The sequence below is a fragment of the Nannospalax galili genome, unplaced genomic scaffold (genome assembly GCF_000622305.1).
Source record: "Nannospalax galili isolate Female #2095 unplaced genomic scaffold, S.galili_v1.0 scaffold39, whole genome shotgun sequence".
Taxonomy (NCBI): Eukaryota; Metazoa; Chordata; class Mammalia; order Rodentia; family Spalacidae; genus Nannospalax; species Nannospalax galili.
The window spans coordinates 3135942-3158328 of NW_008346683.1; the positions used below are offsets into that span (position 1 = coordinate 3135942).

The 22387-nt window shown below is 40.5% G+C and overlaps 2 protein-coding genes across 3 annotated transcripts in view; both read right to left on the reverse strand.

Annotated features, from left to right (window-relative positions):
* Window positions 1-8407, reverse strand: part of LOC103742162 (hibernation-associated plasma protein HP-27-like) — an 11385-nt gene extending 2978 nt beyond the window's left edge. For both annotated transcript variants that reach the window (XM_029568313.1, XM_029568312.1), the window contains exons 1-2: window positions 8322-8407; window positions 6957-7103 (exon numbers count right to left, since the gene is read on the reverse strand). In XM_029568313.1, coding sequence (XP_029424173.1) covers window positions 6957-7103; window positions 8322-8334 — 160 coding nt within the window. In that variant the 5' untranslated portion in view covers window positions 8335-8407. The remainder of the gene's footprint in view (window positions 1-6956; window positions 7104-8321) is intronic.
* An 8200-nt stretch (window positions 8408-16607) lies between these two features.
* On the reverse strand, window positions 16608-20694 carry LOC115072043 (hibernation-associated plasma protein HP-20-like). The gene is made up of 3 exons (XM_029568357.1): window positions 20499-20694; window positions 19158-19286; window positions 16608-17219 (listed from the first exon to the last, which is right to left on the reverse strand). Exons 1-3 carry the CDS (start codon window positions 20503-20505, stop codon window positions 16756-16758), a joined length of 600 nt encoding a protein of 199 aa, XP_029424217.1. The 5' UTR covers window positions 20506-20694; the 3' UTR covers window positions 16608-16755.
* Window positions 20695-22387: the final 1693 nt, after the last annotated feature.

Here is a 22387-nt window from a genome sequence, read left to right on the forward strand (position 1 = left end):
TATACATATAAATTACTGAGTTTTATATATTAATTTTTTATCTTGCTACTTGCTGAAAATGTCAGTTCTAAGAGTTTTCTGATGGAGTCAGATGGATCTGTAACTATTTCCTCCAAACTGAAATATTCCATCCTTAAGACTCAGGAAGTTTGAAAGGGAGGCTCATGAAGACTCAGGAAATGAAAAACTCACAAATCTCAAGAAGTCCCTGAAACTTATCAGATCCCCAAGGTTATGTAAACAGTAAGGTCTACTAAGAAGACTGACCTGTCAAGCTTCTGCAAGTCTTGCAGAGAGATCCATGACCGTGTGTGTGTGTGCGTGTGTGTGGTGTCACCCATGCTGGGGTGGGCTCATTAAATCAGCTCCTTTGAGTCTTGTAAGCAACTCCTCACCCATATTCTAGTAAGTGACCTGATAATCTCATTGGTTCACCAGGTTAGACTTTAGTTGTATTGTTACTTTGATCTGTCATGAGTAAATGTTTGTTCACAACTCCCCAGGAGGAGTGTCACACAACAGTTATATACAGGACTATATCATCTGAAAAAAGGGATAATTGGGCTTTTTCCTTTCCTTTTTAATAACCCCTTTATTTCCTTCTTTTATCTTACTGCTCTAGCTAAGACTTCAAGAATTACATTGAATAAGAATGCTAAAGAGACATAGTAGTAAACTTCCTTCTAAGTTCTTATCTTTGTACCCATAGATTCATGTATCTCTCAACTCTTATCAGAGAAGCTCCTTTCTACTGCAGCGGGTGATTAATATAGAGACCCACAAGTGGTCAGCATGCAGAGAATAAGAGACTGTGGAGTACACAGGTCTAAATGGGGCAGCTGCTTCCATAGCTCCGGGATCATGAAAGAAGAGGGTACCAGAATAATTTAAGAGAAAGAGGTAGTAGACATCTGTAGCAAAATGATATTTTCCAGACATGACACTGCTGTTGTAAACAAAGGATCACAGTAGATCTGCGTGTACAAGACCATCTAGTCAGTCAAAATCTCAGCATAGATAGGGGAGCAGCTCACAGAGTTCTCCCACTGGCTGAGGAGCTATTGGTAATTGATGGTTGCTAGAGGAGAGTCAGTTTTCTTCAGGGATCCAGCCCCTCATTACCCATGACCTAGCAGACTGTCCTACACCTATGCACACTAATTGGACTTAGTGGGTTTGAAAAATAGCACATAAAGTTGGTAAGGAAAGTGGTGGGGTGGGTAGGGGAGAAATTAGAGGGGAAGCTTTAGCATTTATTATTTTGGATGTGTTCCTTCAATTTTTAGTGTTTTTCAGGATTTTTGTCACGAAGGGATGTTGTATTTTTGTCACGTTTTTTTATGCAGCTGTTGTGATGATTATATGATTTCTGTCCTTTAGTTCACTTATGTACTATGTATGGGGAACCATCCCTACAGCTCTAGAATAAAGCCAATTTGACCATGGTGAATGATCTTTTTGATGTGCTCTTGAATTCAGTTTGTGGATATTTTCTTGAGAACTATTGTATCTATGTTCATCAGGAAAATGGTCTAATTTTTTTTGTTTTTTAATCCGATTTTGATATCAGGATAATGCTGGTTTTATAAAAAGAGTTTAGTAGAGTTTCTTCCTTTCCTATTTTATGGAATAGTTTGAGAAACATTAATGTTAGTTCTTCTTTGAGGAGCTGGTAAAATTCACCAGTAATTCTATCTGGACCTGTACATTTTTTAATGGGGTATTTTTTAGATGAAAGCTTCAGTCTCACTGCCTGCTATAGACATATTTAAATTATTCACTTCATCTTGGTTTAATTTTGGTAAGTCATGTTTATCTAGAAATTCATCCTTATATTTTCCAACTGGGTAGAATGTAACTTTTTAAAGGTATGTCCTAAAGATTTTCTGAATTTCATTGGTGTCTACCATAATGGCTCCCTTTTCACCTCTAATTTTAAGTATTTTTTCTTTTTATTAGTTTAGTTAAATCTTGTTTAGTTTTCAAGAAAACTCTTTATATTATTTTTTCTTTTGTTTTGTTTTTCATTTCCATTTCACTAATTTCTTCTGTAATCTGAATCATTTCTTTTTAAAACTTTATTGAAAATTTGCAATTTTCATGCAGTATAATTTGAGGGTAGTTAGATCCCTTTGCCCAGAATTATTTCTTTTTATTTACTGTTGGGCTTTGGCCTGTTTTTGTTTATCCAAGGCCATGAGCTGTATCATTAAGCTATTTAACTGAGGTCTTCATGAATTTGTAAGGTAGGCACATAGAGCTATAAACTTCAATTTTAGGAGTACTTTCCATATGCACCACAGGCTTGGGTTATGTTGTGTATTAACTTCCATTTGATCTAAAAACTTTATGCTTTCCTTCTCACTTTCTTCAATGACTCGGTCATGAGTCAGTGGTGTGGTGTTTAGTCTCCAAAGCCTGTGTGCCCTACAGTCTCTCTCGGTGTCGCTCCATTGTGATCAGGTAGAACACAAGGAATGATTTCCATTTTCCTACTTTTTAAAGATTTGCTATGTGTCTATATCAGTTACTTTTCTGTTGCTGTGATAGAACACCATGAACAAGGAAACTTGTAGAAAGAACAGTTTATTGGGCTAAGGGTTCCAGAGGGGTGAGTCTACCATGGCAGGGAGGCATAGCGGCAGAAGGCCGTCAGAGCAGAAAGCTGAGAGCTCACACCTTCAAGCATGCGTAAGAAACAGAGAGAAACTGGAAACTGGACAAGACTTAAGAACTCTCAAAGCTCACCTCCAGTGATGCGCTTCCTCCAGCATGGCCACACTTCCTAAAGCTTCCACGACCCTCCCCAAATAGCACCACCAAATGGGGATCAAGTGTTCAAATACTTGGAGCCTATGGTGCACTCACATTCAAACAACCACGATGCCCTGATATAGCATCTGTGTTAGAGGAAGTTCCATGGGCTGCTGAGACGAGTGCGTTTGGATGGAACGTTCTCTATATTTCTACAAATCTATTTGATCTATGATGTCATCTAATTCAGATGTTCCTCTAATTTTTCCCTCTGATGAGCTGTCTATTGGTGAGACTGAGTTATTGAAATCACCCACTACTATGGTGCTAGACTTACTCTGAGACTTTCCATTCTGTAGTATTCGTCTTATGAAACTGGGTGCAATCGTATTTGGGTGTATATGTTTTCAGTAGTGATGTTCTCTTGATGGATCATTTCCTTAATGAATATGAAGTGACATTATCTTTTTTGACTGGTTTTGGTTTGAAAACTATTTGTCAAATATTAGATCAGCACCATCTGCTTGTTTTCTAGCTCCATTTTAATGAAAGAGCTTTTTTGACCTTTTTATCCTAAGTCAGTGTCTGTCTTTTACGTTGAAGTATATTTCTTGGAGGCAGCAGATAAAAGCAGATTAAAGGTCCTACCTTTTAATCGTTTCTGCTGGTTTCTGTATTCTATTGGGAAATTGAAACCATTTATATTTTGAGTTATTATTGAGAGGTGTGTACTCATTCCTATCTTTTTCGTTGATTTTGTGGTTTGGTATCCTAGTTCTCTCATGCTTAACTATTTTTCAAACATGATTTCTTTTCTTTCCAGTGGCCTCATAAACGTGTTTGTTCTCTCCAGTCAAAAAGATTTCCTAAAGTATTTTCTGTAGAGCTGGATTAGCGATCATGAATTCCTTTGGCCTATAGGTGGAAGTGTCTGGTACTTTCTTAATCCTCACTTGCATGTTGAGTATACTACTATGGTTTGTTATTTCCTGTGGTCTGTGGATAGGGTTATCTTCCTCTTCTGGATGTAGGATTCCTTTGAGTATCTCCTATAGTGCTGACTTATTGATCATTAATTCTTTTAGCTTGTGTTTATCATGTAAAGATTTTCTTTCTCCTTCAACTATGAAATATAGCTTTGCTATATATAGTAATTTGGGTTGCAATTATAGTGTTTAGTACTTGAATTGTATTATCCCACGCTCTCCCTGCTTTAAAACTTTTCTGTTGAGGAACCTGCTATTATTCTAGCAGTGCTGCCTTATCTGTGACCGGTGCTTCCTTCTTGCTGCTTTCTATGCGTTTTCTTTGCTCTGCACATTTGGTGACCTGACAATGCTGTGATAAGGGAGATCTTTCCTGGTCTCGTCTGTTTGCCATTCTAAATACCTCCTATACCTGGGTGGCCCTGTGTTTCCCTAGATTTGGAAGCATGTCCTCTTCACTTAAATTGAATGTTTTCTATGCTTTTAGCTTGAAATCCTTACTTTTCTATGACCATGATTTGTATCTTTGCTGTTTGAATGTTGTCTCATGCAACTCACAGGTTCTACATATTTTCTTACTATTTTATCCTTGTCTTTATTTGAATATTCCAATCATTTACCTTGTCTTCAAACTTTGACATTCTGTCTTTCACTTGATTCATTCCATTGACAATTGCAGGACATAAAATACCTTCAACAGTTTTCAAAGTTGATTGATATTTTGATTTTAATCATCAATGCTGAGACTGCCTCTTCATATAAACATGTAGTAGAAAATGGCACAAATACGTTTAGGGCTATTGCTAAAATTATTGGAAATTCCATCCTAATCCCAAGATAAATACATTTAGAAATTTTTATGACATTCAAATAAATGACACATACAGCCATTTAAAAAACCAAACATTCTAACAAAATGCTCTCCAAAGTTACACTAATTTGATACCTTCTTATGAATGATGGTAGGAAATGTTTTCCATATTTAAACCGTATGTTTCTATAAGAGCAGCAAACTGTACATATAGTAAAAACTGCAATTCCTAATAGACAAATCTCAAATCTGAACTGAAGTGTTTTGGGCAATATTCGTTGGCGTTATGTAGTGTGATGGCATGTGCCGTGCCAAATGTTCATGTATTTTCAGAACCAAGACTGCAGTGAAGTCACCTAGCACAACATAGGCGAGCATGCATTGGCGTTATGTAGTGTGATGGCATGTGCCGTGCCAAATGTTCATGTTGTATGTTCAGAACCAAGACTGCAGTGAAGTCACCTAGCACAACATAGGCGAGCATGCCAAAGAGCACCTCAGATCCATCATACATAGTGTTTTGAATTGATTGTTGTTTGTTGTGCATTCAGAAACCTTTTACTGTTGGCAAAATTTACAAAGTACCATATGAGATTGTGTGCACAGTTTAAGAGCCTGGGATTGAAGAGCTATCTTAGCCACTACCTTCTGCAACAGCTGGGAATTTTTCCTCTAGCCATTTATGCTGAGTGTTCCATAGCACTTATCGTTGTGCAGTACAATTCTGACTTTAGGTATCACATTCACTATTCGTGAGTTTCTTGAGGGATTGAACATGAATCTGCACTCAAGTATCACAAGACTATTTTTTGACATGGAGTTGATTCTTGCTTGGTTATTAAATGGAAGAAGAAAAGACTAATAGAGGATAATTGAAAGAATACTGTGAAGAAGGCAAGGAGGAAGGTGAAAAGAGAGAGATAAAGAATATGGAAAATGGACATATGCTCAGCCCTGTGCACATTCTGCAAGTAGTCCTCCCCTCTTCCCATACCTTAATGCAGCCTTCTGAGGTCCTGCACCAAGTCCCCTGAGAATACAAAAGGTAATCCTTCTTTTACTCTCATTCTGGGGTCACATCATCGTCTTTGGTCCTGTTCCAAATGACCTGATCAGCCCACAAGTAACCTCCCTACTTCCTCCATCTATGACCCAATGCCATTAACTGAGGACCTGGCAAGAACGACTCATGCATTCTGAGGTAGCTCTCCACTCCCCCTTCTCTCTGGCACTCTAACATTGTCAATGGAAGATCTGTGCTGAGCACCTGTGCACCCCACTGGTAGCTCTCACTTCCACTTCCCTTTTACACTCCAACCTCAACTTGTGAGGAACCACAGAGAGAACATGCTCGCTCTACACATGCTTGTACATGAGGTCAGAATCTTTACCTTTCCCTAGACGAACTAGGACCACCTCTGATATCCCAGTGACATCAGCACCGTGTGTAGACTCAGACTGAACTTCAAGCATCACCCAGCTTATCCAAAACCTGTCAAGCCAGGATAACATCAAATAGAGACCCAAACGTCCACTCAAAGGGAGGCAGGCATCCATACCAAAGGACACAACCAATGGCCTAACTCTAGATGCCTAAGTCCTATTGAAATATAAACAACATAAAAACCAAGACAATACATCTCCTCCAAGAATTAGTACTCCTGGGGCTGGTGAGATGGCTCAGTGGGTAAAGGCATGTGCTTCCAAGCCTGATGATCAGAGTTCAGTCCTTGGGACCCACATATGGATGAAGAGAACTGAATCCCACAGATTGCCCTTTAACCCCAACAGGCACTATGTTGGACTGTTAGATTTTCCATGACTTTTATCATGAAGGACATTGGATTTTGTCAAAACCCTTTTCTGCATCTAATGAGATCAATCTTGTGGTCCTCCGGACTAGGCTGCAGCCAAAATAAAACTTGTTTCCTGAACATTCCAAGTGTCTTGCCCCATCCTTCCTGCCAGGACTGTCCAAAGAAAGAGGCTTTTGTTTGGCACTGATGCTCTATCCTGTAATCTTGGAAGAAACATAGATAGGGTCTGTCCACTAAGGCCCAGAACTGGACTCGGGGTCTTCAGCCAGAAGTTGAACATGTAGTTGGAATCAGAAGTTGAGTTTTTCTTGAGTCTAGTTGGTATTGATTGCTTTGTAGTAAAGCATTCTGTGATAGCAGCTAATTGGTGTAGATGAGGTTTGGTTCACAAATATTTTAAAGTATGTTTTGAATAGTTTTGTACATTGTGGGTAAGAGATGATGGAAAAGATGGAACTGCACAGCTCTATAGCTTTGAACAAAGAGCTCTATTGTTATAATCCCAGTCTACCATGATCACCTTAGACCTTACCTATCTAGAGTCATTTCTGTCAGATGATAAGAGAGCTAAAGAATGGCATTTCCTACCTCTCTGGCCAGGCATCCCAAGGATACCTGGGGCACCCCGAGGTCCTGGAATCCCTGGAGCTCCTTGAATTTCACAAACTCCTGGATAGTCTTGATCTTCAGAGTACAATGCAGCCACTAGCACAGGCAGGACCAGAATCCAGATACCTGTGTCAGAGAAGCAAGAGGCATGGGCCTTTAATCATTTGTCACCTGAGTCTATGGCTTACACCTCCTTTGTGGAGACAGAGGTTCCCCAAGTTGCCAAGTAATCTATGACATGATATCTAAGCCCAATGTCATAACTAGTTCAGTGTCCAGCAGCAGGCTGTGGTCAAACCTCCAATGACCTTCTCACAGAAAGACTTTCTTGTTTTAAGGGCCATTGTAAGAAGGCCTATTATGTATTAACTTTGAACATTAAAAACTAAACATTGTAAAAGATGTTATTCTAATATGAGAATCAGGGGCTGGAGAATTGGCTCAGTGGTTAAGAGCACTCGTTGCTTTTGCAGAGGACTTGGGTTCAATACTTGGCACCCACATGGTGGCTAACAACTGTCCGTAACTCCAGTTCCAGGGGATCTGATGCCCTCTTCTGACCTCCACAGGCATTGCATGACACAGGAGTATTTACATGCGTGCAGACAATACACTCATATACATAAAATAAAAATCATAAATAAAAAATTTAATGTGAGAATCATAAACATTTCCTCACATTGCCTGAAACCCCCTCTCTCTTTTCCTCTCTCTGTAATTTGTCAATGTTCTCTCCAAATACATCCCTTCTGGAATTTTCTGAAAAACTAAGAACAAATGAGAGAGGCAAGCAATCCAAAATAGTTAAATGTCTACAATTTTACTTTTTACAAGGAAATTTTTGTGATCGTTATTTAGAACATTCTTAGTTTTCCTCACATGCAGAGTTAAAATTGTCACAATATCAAACACAATCTACAGATTCAATGCAATTTTTATCAAAATTCCGACAACATTCTTCATGGAAATAGAAAAACAATTGTGAAATTCATATGCACAGGGAATTTAGAGAATTTGCTCAAAAATATTTAGCTGTCATTGTTACTATTTCACCTTTAACCCCCAATGACTTGAGGTTATTCATTAGTGGATTCTACCATTCTACCTGTTCATCTCTCAATTTTCTCTCTCTCCCTCCCTGCCTCTCTCCTTCCTTCCCTCCTGTCCTCTATCTGCAATAACCAACACAAAAATGATTTGTATTTCTTTTTCTAGTGTTAAAAAACATTCCACAAGTTCTAGGAACAACATAAGATAAAAAAGTAACACTTCCTTAGCAAAATTATCACTTGCATACTGATGGAAAGGTTCATTTGAAATTTTTGTATTAAATTGAGAGCTGACCTGTAACTCCCATAATGAAAGCTTTTTCCTCCTTTGTTCCCTGTCAGTGTTCAAAAGGAAGATAGTGCAACCGCTGAGCTTTACAAAGATCTCTCTTGCTTTTCTAGTTTCAACATTTTAAGCCTGATTTATTGATTTCTTTAAATTTTTGGCTTACTAGCTCTCCTAAGATCAATATCTTCGCTAATTTTTAACCAAAAATGAATCAGATGAGATAGATACTCTAAATGGAACATTTTCTCCACCTGTTCTGGCCATGAACCCTACAACCACAAGGACCCGCCACCATCCTAAAGTGTGTGAATACTCTCAGGAACATTCAACTTCTTTGTGTTTCCAGAACCCTGCTGCAAGTCAGTTCCACAGCATCTCCAAATTTCAACTCACTGCAGTTCCTTGACAGTGATCAAAAGGAAAAACTAATACCCTTATACACATTGTTTATGCATACTCCTAACGTACTCTGTACTAAAAAGTGATGTTTTTTCCTCTGAGGCTTATTTTTCATTAATTAAAAATAATTTAGCAAGTGCTTTTCATGGGGCTAGAGAGATGACTCAGCAGTTAAAAACACTTGCTGTTCTTCTAGAGGACCTGGGCTTAGTTCCCAGCACCCACATGGCGGCTAACAACCACCCGTAACTCCAGTTCCAGGGGATGTGATGCTCTCATCTGACTTCTGCAGGCATTGCACAACACTGGTGCATTTACATACATGCACACAAAACACTCATACACATAAAATAAAAATAATAAATAAAATATTTTTTAAATGCTTTTCATGCCGATCATTGAGGATGTTTGGGAGGGTACACACTTAAATTTTGGCCAAAGATGTCATATTCCTCTCACTTTAATTACCAAAACTCTAGTAAAAGGCTCATAATTTTTCAAAACTGGAAGTTAAGTATTTCTGTACCGTGTGGACTGAGAAGTGCCCCAAAGTCACCCTCCATGAATTTCATGTAAGACTTTCCCACCTGCCTTGGTGGCCTCAGCAGGTGCTTCCCAGCTTCACGTCTAAGGACCGTAAACACGAGGCAAAGCTTGTGGTGGTTCACTTTTCCCACCTTGTTTTGCATATGCTGTCAATGAGAAGATCCTGGTACTCAAAATAATTAATAAATGACTATAGTCCCATACTAGAAGGACTGGGCTGTGTTATAATAAATTACCGAAATCATGTCACAGTGTTTGGGAACCACATTAAACTTACATAGAATTCATGGGACTGGAATCCCCCTGCTCACTTGTTCTCCTTCACATCCCACTTAAGCCAGATACATTTCACTTCCACAAGCAACTGCATGATGATCCATCTCCAGGAGCCTGGAGAAGTGACTCAGTGATTAAGAGCACTGGCCACTCTCGCAGAGGACCTGGGTTTGAGTCCCAGCACCCACATGGTGGCTAACAACTGGCCACAACTCCAGTTCCAGGAGAATCTGACACCCTCTTCTGACCTCTGAAGGCACTGCATGACACAGGTGCACTTAGATACATGCAGGCAATACACTCATACACATAAACAATAGAACATTTTATAAAAGAACTGATTAGTAATTGACTTCATCAGGTGAAAATGGACAGTAAGTGGCCATGGATGCAAGGAACAGCCCTTCTAAAGGAGTACTGACTTGCAAAGTAATTCAAACTGCTTCTCATTTTTCACTAACTGGGAATACTTTATCACAGCTTCATGCGATTGGATCATCCAATTACGCTATATAATCCATCAGACATTTGAAGATTTAGGAGAAGAATGAAGTGTCACACTCACTAAGAGATGGATCAAGTAGCCAGGAAACTGAGCTGCACACTACATAATTAGCACAAGCATTTCAAGTTTACCAGAAACAAGGAATGAAATAAGACTAGAGCCCGGTGTCAAAATAAGTCTCATGTGATAGTGTCGATCAGAACCAAGACACTGATTGAAACCATTTTCTATACAAGATATTATACCAGACACTTGGAAGGGGGTATCAAGATACATGTGGTGCAGTTCCCGCCCTTCAGGGCCTCATAGTCCAGGAATAATAATGCAAATAGCAACCTAATATAGGAAAGGATTTGAAGCTCATCCTTTTTTCCTGCTGACCCCCTAGTTCTGCTATTTATTTGCCATATTCTGTTCTCTTCTTTTCCTTGTGAAGCTAACCAAGGATGCTATCATTCTGTCCCTCATATCTTCTGTCTCCAGTGTCTTCAAAGAAATTAGGAAGAAAGAGGAGAGAGGTGTTAGAGAACTTTTTCCTCCCACTAAATCATTTGGATGTGGGGCTCATAATAGAAGTATTTGTGTCTGTTTGGTAAAGAACACTGGACAAAATGGTTGTATACTTCTTCATGAACAAGGCAATAATACACTCTTGAGTTGGATAACTTTACAAAAACTTTGAACAATAGATTCTACCAGTATCCACTGTCCCAGGGTTGGGGAAGTTATTGCGGGTAAAGATGGAGAAAGGCAAGGAGGGGCTGCCCATATTTTGATGAGAGTGAGGCAAAATATGAAACAGATTTTGGGACAGGAATTAATTGTGTCAGACAATTATGTTTTCAATTTAGTTACAATTGCTTGCATCAAACTTTATTAGTGTAAATCCACGAGAATCCATGAATGCATTGATAATACGTTTGAGATTTTACTAAGTCTGCTTCTACAAGAAATTAATTAAACAGAAAACAGCTCGTAACAGTTTCTGGGTAAATAGAAACAAATTAGTGGAGCAGAATTCTTAGAAATTATGGACCCTGGAATCAGAGTTCCTGTTGGGTTCTGATCAAGTTACTAGGTACCGTGTTGCTTCAGTTTCATTTTCTCTAAACCGAAGACAACAATAGTAACCCATACCATAAAGTCACTTTGAACTGTGCAAGCTGACTCCATTTTGCTCTACCTGACTGTGTTTTGTGATTGATTGCATTTTTGCTTCACCCAACTGCTGCCCCCTCTGTCCTGATAACCACATCCAGCCAGGCAGAATGTTCTCATCCAGCTCCATCTGCAGTACCAGGAAGCCCATTGTTTCTGCAAGTCTGAGAAACTTGTTTAGTGTAACTGAAACTTGGAACTTCTTGTTTTTCTTGACTGAAACCTGAAATCTTTTTGCTATTTGACCTGCACTTGGTATGATGTAGTTGTAGTTTTTGGCTTTAGAAACCCCACTCTGCCTCTCTTTGGGGTCAAGAGCTCTTTCTGGCATGAGCCTGCTCTTGACTGTTGGCAGATAAAGGACTCTTAATTCAACCATCACTGTGTGGCATTCCTCTGTGACTCACATTAGATACAACAGTTTTTATTGTAGTATGATGGTCATGCAAGACCTAATATGAAACAAATTTATGATGAATATTGACTGTTACTATCATCATGTCATTTAAAAATATCAACAGAAACTTACCAGTATCTCTGTGTGCCTATGACAGACTATCTAGATTGTGTTCATTTCTAGGCATGCTTGTGGGGGATTACATAGATTAGGTTAATTGTCTGTTGTACCATGTGAGTGTGTAGCATGTGGAGGCCAGTAGAAGGTGTTGGTTACCTGAAACTAGGGCTACCTGTGACCTGCCTGATGTGGGTACTGGGAGCAGAACCTGGGTCCTCTGAAAGAGCAGCAAGTGACACATCTAAATTGGTTTCTTGTCATGTATTTTGTCACAGCAATGAAAAAAGTAACATGCTTTACTGCACTAAATTATCCCACATGTTAGATGAATAATTATAATTAATATAAGGTACATTAAAAGCTCAGAAATGAATCATCCTGCAGAATCCAGTAGCTTTAATGCTGTCTTAATAGGGGACCTTTTCCTATAATCCCCATGGGGACATGCCGGTTCCTCCTCCAACTATGCTGAGTCATGGACACTAACTTGAACGACATTGAACACTGGCACTGTTTGTGTTTTCATCTCTGAGTTTCATTCTGAAAGTTTGAAGGTAGGACGATTTGATTAGCTAACTTCAATAGACTTCTGTTTTCTTTCTTTCTTTCTTTCTTTTTTTTTTTTAAATTTTGGAGGTCAATTGCTTGGTTAATTCCTAACTAGATAGGCTCTAGCCACTGGCAGTCAGACTGGAGCATTCTGGCCACCCAGTTGTGGTGGTAGGTCCTTGGCTGAAGACCATGACTTAGACTGATGAAGTTCTCTGGCCTAGCAGCTCCCTCTTTTCAGCACATTACGACCATGATTCTTGTTCTTCATAGTCTACTTTCTGTCTCCAATACAAGACTAGCTGCATTTGTTGAGTGTATTTACTAGGGTGTGCCTTGGCATTTACAAATACAGAGATTAAGGAATTAAAAATGCCAAGGTAAAGGTGTGAAAGCTGCAACATGATGCATGAATATTTAGGAGCAAGGGGCTGGAGAGACTGCTCAGTCAGTAAAGTGCTTGCCTTTCAAGAATAAGGATCTGAGTTTGAACTAAAAAAAAGAAAGAAAAAAAAGACAGTCTAAAAAAAGGTTGCACACCAGTGCCAGATATGGGTTACCTCTCTTTGAGTTGTTGGTGGTTGGGGTCCTATATACCCTTCCCCAGACATTACAGACTCTTGCCATTGACCTTTGTTAATCCCCAGGACTTGATGAAAAGACACTATTGCTGAAGACACCATGCACATGAGCCACAGGACATGGAGAATCAAGCTGGTATTGACCTAGAAACTTCGAACTTACTAGCTAGCTTTCATAGTGTTGGAAGTTTCTCTGCTTGCTACCAGGTAGAGAAAAGTCATCAGTAGTCTCTCCCAGCTGTGAACGCAGAGAACTACAATAACGTCTGATCTGTCAAGATACACCCACTAGTGCAAAACTGGAACAAATGTTATGGGAGTAACCAATCACTTTCTGATTAGATTTAAAGCTAGTTACTCCACAAGACAGAACATGTTCCTGCTATCATTACCTGGACCCCCAAAGCCATGGCTGGCTAGGGCATAGACCCTAGGGGAGACCCTAGTACTGTTACTCTGCTAAATAGACATAATAAACTACCCCCTAAACTCTTATCTTTATACCCATAGATCTCAGTCCTCATGAAAGAAGCTTCATTTTTCAGAAGATAATGATTAACAGAGACCCACAACTGGTCAATGTGCAGAGAGGAAGAGACTATGAATCGCTCAGCTCTAAATGGGGCATCTATACCCCACCTCCTCCCACAAATCTCAGGGATCATTGTTCAAAGAGGGAGGAGGATTGCAAGAGCCAGAGGGAGTAAACCTCTGGAGCAAAACACTATTTGCTAGAGATGATAGAGCAGTTGCACACACGAATTCATGGTTGATGAGGTTGCTTGCACAAGACCTACCTATACAAGATCAAGCCAGTGAAAACTCCCAGCACAAGTGGGGAATAGGTTCATGAAGTCCCACACCTATCTGAGGAGTGATTGGCAATTGATCGCTCCTGGGAAAGTGAGAGTCAGTTTTCTCCAGGGCTGTGGTTCCCAAGGGGCTACCTATGCTCCAGTGGATAGCTCCACATCTATGTACGTACATGCAGCACTAAATAGACTCTGGGTATTATATTTAAAAAGGAAGCACATGAAGTTTGAAGGGAAAAGTGGTGGGAGGATAGGGGAGGAATTGAAGAGGAAGGAATGTGGGAATGGTTTTGATCAAAATGCACTATACACATGTATGAATATTAAACAAAATATATATTAAATGGCCCAAAAATGTCAGGCATAGTGACATGCACTTATAATCCTAGCACTGGGAGGTAGAGGCAGTAGGATCCCTGGGACTCACTGGTCAACCAGCCTACCGTCCTTGTTCAGTTCCAGACCAGTAAGAGACCCTGTCTCAAAAAAGAAATGAGGTAGACAGTGCCTGAGAAAGGTGTTGTATAGCAGTTTCCTCCAAGTTGAAACACACAGGTGAGAGCAGGGAGGCTCATTAGACTCCAGAGGTGAGCAAGTGTCACGTGTCTGTGAAAGATGAAACCCAGAGGAGACACGAGAGCCCCTCCCCAGAATTATAAAAGCAGCAAACAGCTGCTAGGAGAGGAGAGCCTGCCCAGCTGAGCTGCTCAGAGGAGATTCTCAGTTCTGGCCAGCCTACACATCATTCAGAGAGCTCCAGGGTAGCAGTTTTCCTGAGTCATCATCACCTGTGTTGGGGTGGGTTTTTTTCTGATGCAACTGCTTTGAGTCATCCCAACTCTTGTAAGAAACCCCTCACCCATGCATATTGGGGATAGTAACCCCAATAAAAAATCATTGGTTTACAAGTTGAACTTTGGGACAATGGTTACTTCCGTCTGTCCTGGCTACCCTATCTGGGTTGACTAGACGTGTGTGTGTGTGTGTGTGTGTGTGTGTGTGTGTGTGTTTGTATGTGTTGTGTCTCCCTAGGGAAAAATCTCAAACATAAGGGCACCCAAGGCTGCCCTTTGGCTTCCACAGGCACACACATGTGCACCTGCACACACAAATATAAACACACGCACACACACACACACACACACACACACACAAAGGAAAGTTCCCAGCTAAAATAATAGGCATTTAGTCTTTCACAAATTCCATTTCAGAAGCCCAAGCACAGAATGCTTTATGTGGTTTCTCTGCTGAATCACTAGAAGGTGGTGGCAGTCAGTGTCTAACGAGGGCTTGTTTCTCTGTTCATAAATCATGCCATCCTATATAGCTCTCTGTGATTTATTTTATGTGATCACTAATCCCATGCACAAGGCCCCTATCCTCATGATCTAACCACTTTCCAGAAGCTCCACCTCTTCAGACCATCTCTAGGAATTAGATCTCAAATACATGGATTTTAAGGGCATACACCTAGAATGTAATAGCAGCTTGCCAGTGATTCGACTAGATGGAGGTCTAAGGACAGAAGGGTCTTAGTATCTTCATGCTATGAAAAATCCTTAGGACAGCTTTATTTTTTGCAACTCTGGCTCATGTGTTGTAGAGTTTAAATAATTCACATTCATTTGCTTAGTTTCAAGGTTTAGAGGCAAAACCTAATTGGCTAAAATAAAGAAAGAAAGTATAAAATTTATAGTTTCAAATCTGTGTCTGGTACACATGTGTTAATTTAGCTCTCTTCTTGATGCCCTTAGATGTAGCTACAATTCATAGCAAAACACATGCACTTATCTGGACTTCTCCCTAAAAAGAAGCCCTCTCTTCAGGAAAAATTTTAAAAATATTTTATTTATTATTTTCATTTTATGTGTATGAATGTGTTGCCTGCATGTATGTAAGTGTACCCATGACATTCAGTGCCTGTACAGCTCAGAGGAGGGCATTGGATCCCCTAGAACTGGAGTTATGGATGGTTGTTAGCTGCCATGTGGGTGCTGGGAATTGAACCTCTGTCCTCTGCAAGAGCAGTCAGTGCTCTTAACTACTGAGCCATTTCTCCAGCCCCTTTGCCATGAAAGATTTTAGACCCCATATGGAAGATAACAAAATCTTCCACATCTTTCCTCGGCCCTCCACCTTATGTTATACAAGGTCCAGCTCAACTTTTATTTGATCAAGTATGTCTTTGACTGTCATAAATTACATATGACCCTGTTACAAGGTAGATTTTATAAATTTCAACAGCATCTTATACAAAAGAAAAGTGGTAACAAACATTTAACATTCCTGCTTTTTTTTTTTCCCTTCGGCTTTTTTGAGACAGGAACTCGCTATGTGTACCAGGCTGGCCTCTATTTAACAGATTTTTTTTCAATTTCAATTTATTTTGTATGTGAATAAAATCAGCAAATCTGCTATAAAATAAGTTATATATTAATTAAATTATCTGACACCAAGCAATGTAAAGCCAAGATTTAATGAGCATAAATATACCTTATTTTATATTTATTTGTGTATATGTGGTATATGCATATTGTTAGTGTGTGTGCGTGAATGTGTGACGTGTGTGACTGTGGAGGCCAGAGGCCAACTTTCACTGTCTTCCTGTATAGCTCTCCATCTGTTTTTTTTTCATTTGATCTTTTTGAGACAGGGTCTCCCTGTAGCCCCAGCTGGCCTGGAACTCGCTATGTACACCAGGCTGGCCTCGAACTCACAGAGACCCATTTACTTCTGCCTCTGAATGCTGGGATTACAGGTGTGTGCCATCATTCCTGACCATCTTGCTAACCTACATCTTATCAGTTTGGCAAAACTAGCTGTTTCCTGTATCCTCCACCCCCAGTACTGGGGTTCCAGGTACACATGGCCACAACCAGCATTTTAGTTTTACGTGGGTGCTGGGGATCTGAACTTAAGTCCTCACTCAGGCTTAAGCAGCAAACTCTCCACATATTGAGCTGTCTCCTCAGCCCCAAGATACTTTATTTTATGTAATTATTTTCTCAGATGGTGAAAGAAACAAATCCATAATTTTATGCAAATGTTAAAAACTTGCTTTAGCATTTCTTTTGAGTCTGAAGAGTCACACGATGTTTCAGGATAAATTCAGAACACCAGAGAAATAGATAATGACTTGTGCTTGCTTTGGGTCCTCAGTCTCAACTTCTGCCTCCAGCCAAACCTTGTCCCCCTTTCCCAGTGGCATGATTATAGCCCCAGAAATACTTTCATACTCTTTTCCGGAGAGCTGATGCTTTTCCAAGACTTGGATGTTGTTCCTCATCAGTCTAATCTTCATCTTGCATTGATGAAGCTCTACGTCAAAGCTGAAGAGGTAATTTCCGGGCAACTTGCAGATAAAGATGCCTGTCTTCTCTTTGAAGTCCCCCTGGTCATTGTGTGAGATTTCGGTGAAGATGACAGGTCCACAAGATGGAGGGAGACGTCCACTGAACTTGGCAGAGAAGGCTGACCTTTCTCCACAGGGACAATTACGAGTAGGCCCTTTTGGTCCTTGTGATCCTGGATGTCCTGGAAAACCATTAAAGCCAGGAGGTCCTAGGATGAACACAGAATGGCTATGAGGAGATGATGCCTGTATTCTTCCAGAAAGCATTTGTAGTGTTATGAGTTCACATGTTCAATTAGAGAGACACTGCTTTCTGAGATTTCCTATCTACACCCCAACATCTCCAGTTTTTACCTATGCTCTCAACATTTATAACACTATAATTCTCTGTAATTCTCACTATAACGCGAGATAGAAGGGCAAAACTCACTCCTCTTTCTTCCTCAACTCCCAACCCCCTGCCTTGAGGTTCCAGATTCTATGCCTACCCTTCTCTGGAGCAGAAGTTCCAAAGGCTACTATGCTGTACCTGGTTCAGTACTGATCACTCAAAACTTGTTTGTATAATGAGACCCTGTACAGAACTAGGAAACTCTGGCTTGCTGGTCACTAGCCATCTTCATAGCTTCCCACAAGGATTTTTCTTTTTATCTAAGTAAGTTATAGATCAATGAGAATGATACTAGTTTATACTAGCTTCCTTTAAGAATTAAGATATTGTTAGGGCTGGAAAGATGGCTCAGCAGTTAGGAGCATAGCTGCTCTTGCAGAAGACCCAGGTTTGATTCCTAGTAGCCACATGTGGCTAACAACCTTCTATAACTCCAGTTCCAGGGGATCTGATGCCCTCTTCTGACCTCTGCGGCATTGCATGACATGGGTCCAGTCACATACATGCAGGTAATACACTCATACACATAAAATAAAAATAATAAAAAAGTGTGAACTTTGGGCTTCTAAAAGACATAAGTCATCTTTCATCAATTGCTAACAGTATTTCCTTAGTCATTTTTCGACATTTACAAGGATCTGATTTCTCAACCACAAAGCAACCCATAATACTGCTCTCTCAATGACCTCTCTCTGAAATATTTGTTGAATTTCATGTTAGCTGTTGGGATGATCACCGTTACCTCTAAATTTGGAACTCTGTCCTTTGTTCCCTGGAGAAGTTTAGGAAAAGGTAGCCATGGCCTCACTGAGGTTTTACTCCCTGCCTTACTTTTGTGAGTCTGTCATTTGACAATTCTAGACTTAAATTCAAGGGTGCCGGGTCTTTCTATCTGAGGACAGGAGAACCATTGGAACAGCCTCAGCCCATTTGATCCAGAATAGGGGCACAGGAAGATTCCGTGCTGATAATGCCTCTGTAAGGAACTTTTCAAGATGAATGAACCTCTAAGAGACCCTTTTGGAAGTCTCAGGTAGGTATAGGCAGCAACACATGTAACCTCTTCACTTCATACAGTTCTCATGCATCAGCCATTATCACGTTCACATGGATAGCTTATCAAATGCCATGTATTTTCCCCCAGAGTTTTTCAAAGAGCATAACTGAGGTAAAGATCAAAACTTGACTTTATAAGAATTTCTCAGGTCTGGATCATGACCCGAAGAAGCTTTGTTTTGCCTTCTCCACTGGGAGACTGCCTGGTAATGGAAGCCGCACACTAGGAACCTTGTGCAGCCAGTGAGAAGGCCCTAGGTTGGAGCTATAACACTAGCACCTCAGAACTGACTGGGAATCAGCTTCTTCACAATATGGCTCGGTCTCTATGCATTCAAAACATGCTAGTCAGGCTTCACTAGCCCTTTCTTCCTAGCTGGAAAGAATGTTTTAATTCATTATTTCATCTCTGCTACTGTAGGTCTTCTTGGCATCTCTTCCACCTTGCCTTACCCTTGACTCACCATCTCCTGCTGCTGCCTTAGATAACTAGGCCAGAGTCCATAGTCCTCCTCACATCTGTGATTGGGACCAGAGAACCCTGACAAAGAAGCCCTGTACAGAGGTCATTTCAAATCTAAATGTCCTTCCCTAGATTCTTTCTGTTTTTATTTGGCACTAATCTAATGAAGATTATGACAGCCACCCACAGGCAAAAGAGGAAGGGAAATCAAGAGACAGGAGAAGGAAGATTTCTCACCCGAAGGACCTTGGGGTCCAGGATACCCTTGGGGTCCAGGAAGTCCAGGAGGCCCTGGAGGTCCACAGCAGCCGACTTCATCATTGAGAACATTGGCCATGAGAACTGAGATGGCCAATCTCCACACATCTTGAACAACAACAAAAGAGGATTTATTTGCAGTTTGTGCAGTTAAAATTAAAGCTTGGCCTACTCAGATTACTTTGGCTCTGGAACTCAGGTATAATTAGTTGGGTTTAAATTACATCTGTCTGAGGCTGAGAGATGGCTCAGCAGTTAAGAACACTCACTGTTCTTGCAGAAGACTGGGGTTCCAATCCCAGCACCCACATGGCAGCTAACAACTGTCCGTAGCTCCAGTTCCAGGGGATCTGACAGCCTCTTCTGTCCTCCATGGGCATTGCACAACATGGGTGCAATAACACTCACACACATAAAATAAAAATAATAAATGAAATATTTGAAAAAAAATAACAGAATCCTTCTTTAAAAATTGCATGTCTCAGTTATCAACTAACTGAATGTTCTACACTCTCCATTTCAGTCAGCTTCTTTATAAGTGCTGTGTCACATCACACTGGTTCACCATATTGATTTGCGAATGTGAATATACTAAAAATTGTTAATCTCCGCTTCTATCTCTGTACCAACTACATATAAAGTACTTCATAAATGATGTTGAGGTATAAACCACATTGTTACTAATACATGCTACTAATTATTTCTACTATACATAGCATAAAATTAGCTCTTGGGCTATAGTTGTAAAGGAAGCTGAGATTATGAACGCTGTAATGTACAACTCTAATCTGGGGGAGGCGGGATAGAAAGAAAAAAGGGTAGGAATTGATCCCTAGTGTGATTTTGATATCATTACTCCAATGAAACTTCAATGACTGTTTATACATAGCCCTGTCCTGTCACAGCTTAAAGTGCTCAGCCTTGGGGACTTTAACGTCTTGTTTGTTTTGACATTTTACAAATAAGTCTCATATTTAAACAGAGAACAAAACCAACCTGAACTGTCATTAACTTGCATAATTTTCTTATCCCCCAGAACAGAATTTCTCCCCAAATAATATATGACTGCACCAAGGTTATCAGTTGGGGTTTCAGGCCCTTTTCTTTTTGTCTTTTTGAGACAGGGTCTCCTTGTAGCCCCAGCTGTCCCGGAACTCACTATGTAGACCAGGCTGGCCTTGAACTCACAAAGATCCACCTGCCTCTGCCTCCCAAGTGCTGGGATTAAAGGCGGGGACCACCATACCCGGCCAGGCCCTTTTTAAGACTATTCTAAATCCACCCTCTTCTGGGAACTAGGCAATTGTATCAGGTCCCTACCAGTCATTCTCAGATAGAAAGGCTTGGTTCTTCTTGGGGGTGGCTTCCTCCAAATGTGAAGGCTCCAATGTTGCTTAGCTTAGGAACTTGCAGCTTGGGCACTTGTCAGGGCTTCCTGGTAGCAAGAGCTTCTGAAGTGATATGCAGTCCATCTCTTCAGTGTTTAAATGTTTTCATGCTGTCTGAAGTGGGACAGCAGCAAGATTAATATTCAACCTCAAGCAGGGCTTGAGTCCTCTACCCAGACTGGCTCCAGACTTTGGACTAGTAAGATTATGGTGTAATACGGAGCAAGAAATGACATGCAGTTTTGTGTAGAATCAAGACTCCTTTGCTAGCCGGCGTTCAGAGAGGGGGCTCATGCCCCAAAGGACTCAACCCTGAGGGGAAGCAGAGTAGGGTTTATATAGCTTAAAACCACAGTTACATCATGCCAGGGTCAAAGACAATAACCATAGTTACACCAGACCAGGGACAGGTCAGTTAAAAAAGAGGTTTTCGGTTAACAAAACAATTCATAGGATAAACAAGTTTCTTAGTATTGCAGAAACAACGGGCTCCATGGTGATACAGGTATAGGTTGGAGGGAGGATGTGATACCTGGATGTACTATCTGGCTAGTTGGACGCTTCCCAGTATTGTAGAAACAATGTACCCCCTTGAAACTACAAGTGTGACCTTCACGGCTGGTGACTCTGCCTGGCTGACTGCAGTTAGATAGAGCAGGGGAAGCCGGGCTAAACAGCAGCGAGTGAAGCACAAGTCAGCTAAAACAAAATGAAGTCAGCTTTGCCGTTTAAGTAGCATCTTGCCAACCCTAGACCTTCTATCAGGAATAAATGCGATGACTTTGCTGCTGCTGCTGCTGTTGCTGCTGCTGCTAAAACAAAATGTCAAAGGCTGTGTGATTGCAGTTAGAAAGGAAGAATTGGTTCAAGAGATGTATGGCACAGCATGATTGATCATAATATATTGTATTATTGGAAAATGCATTGTAAATAGAAATGCCCTCACCATAACCATGTGAGGCACACATTTGAATTCTTGTTGTTTTGCTTTGATTTTGTTTGTTTGATTTTTTTTTGCCACTCAGGGAATGGAACCTAAGGTTTTATGCATAGTAGGAAAGTACTTTCCTGTTCGGCTACATCCCCACCCTCAATGCATTCATTAATTAGCTGGATCTAAGCATTATATTTTAAAATGTGTTGTGCATGAAAAAAATACGTTATTTGTCATTTAAAAACATTTATACATGTTCTCATAGGTTTCTATTGCCAAGATAAAATGATGACCAAAAGCAACTTGAGGAGGAAAGAGTCTATTTCATTTTACTCTTTCAAGTGAGAGACAGTCCATCACCAAAAGGAAGTCAAGGCAGGAATCTGGAGGCAGGAACTGAAGCAGAGACCATAGAAGAACACCGTTCACTGGCCTGCTTCCTCTGGTTTGCTCAGCTACCTTTCTTATATAGGCTTACCTTTCCAGATTAGTATGGGCCCTCAAACACCACTGAGAAATTAGGAAAATGCCCCACAGACAGTCTGGTGGAGGCAATTCCTCATTTGAGGGCCTTGCTTCCCAGGTGTCTCTAGCATGAATCAAGTTCACAAAAACTAACCAGCACAGCACACGTTAAAAACAAAACAAAACAAAAACATGCCTTTTTAAATTCTATTTTCTGAAGACTTACTTGCTAGAGCATATCTCAGATTAGGATTGTTAAGGTTTAGATGGCCCTACCCCCTCACCAACAGGATCCCAAGGACTTCTCATGCTCCTGAGAAAAGGGAACCTAGCTGATAAGCACCTTGGTCTTTGAAGTCAAGAGAAGTAGACTTTTCTCCACTGTTTGGCCAACACAGCAGGCTTCCCCTTTGATCTTTAAA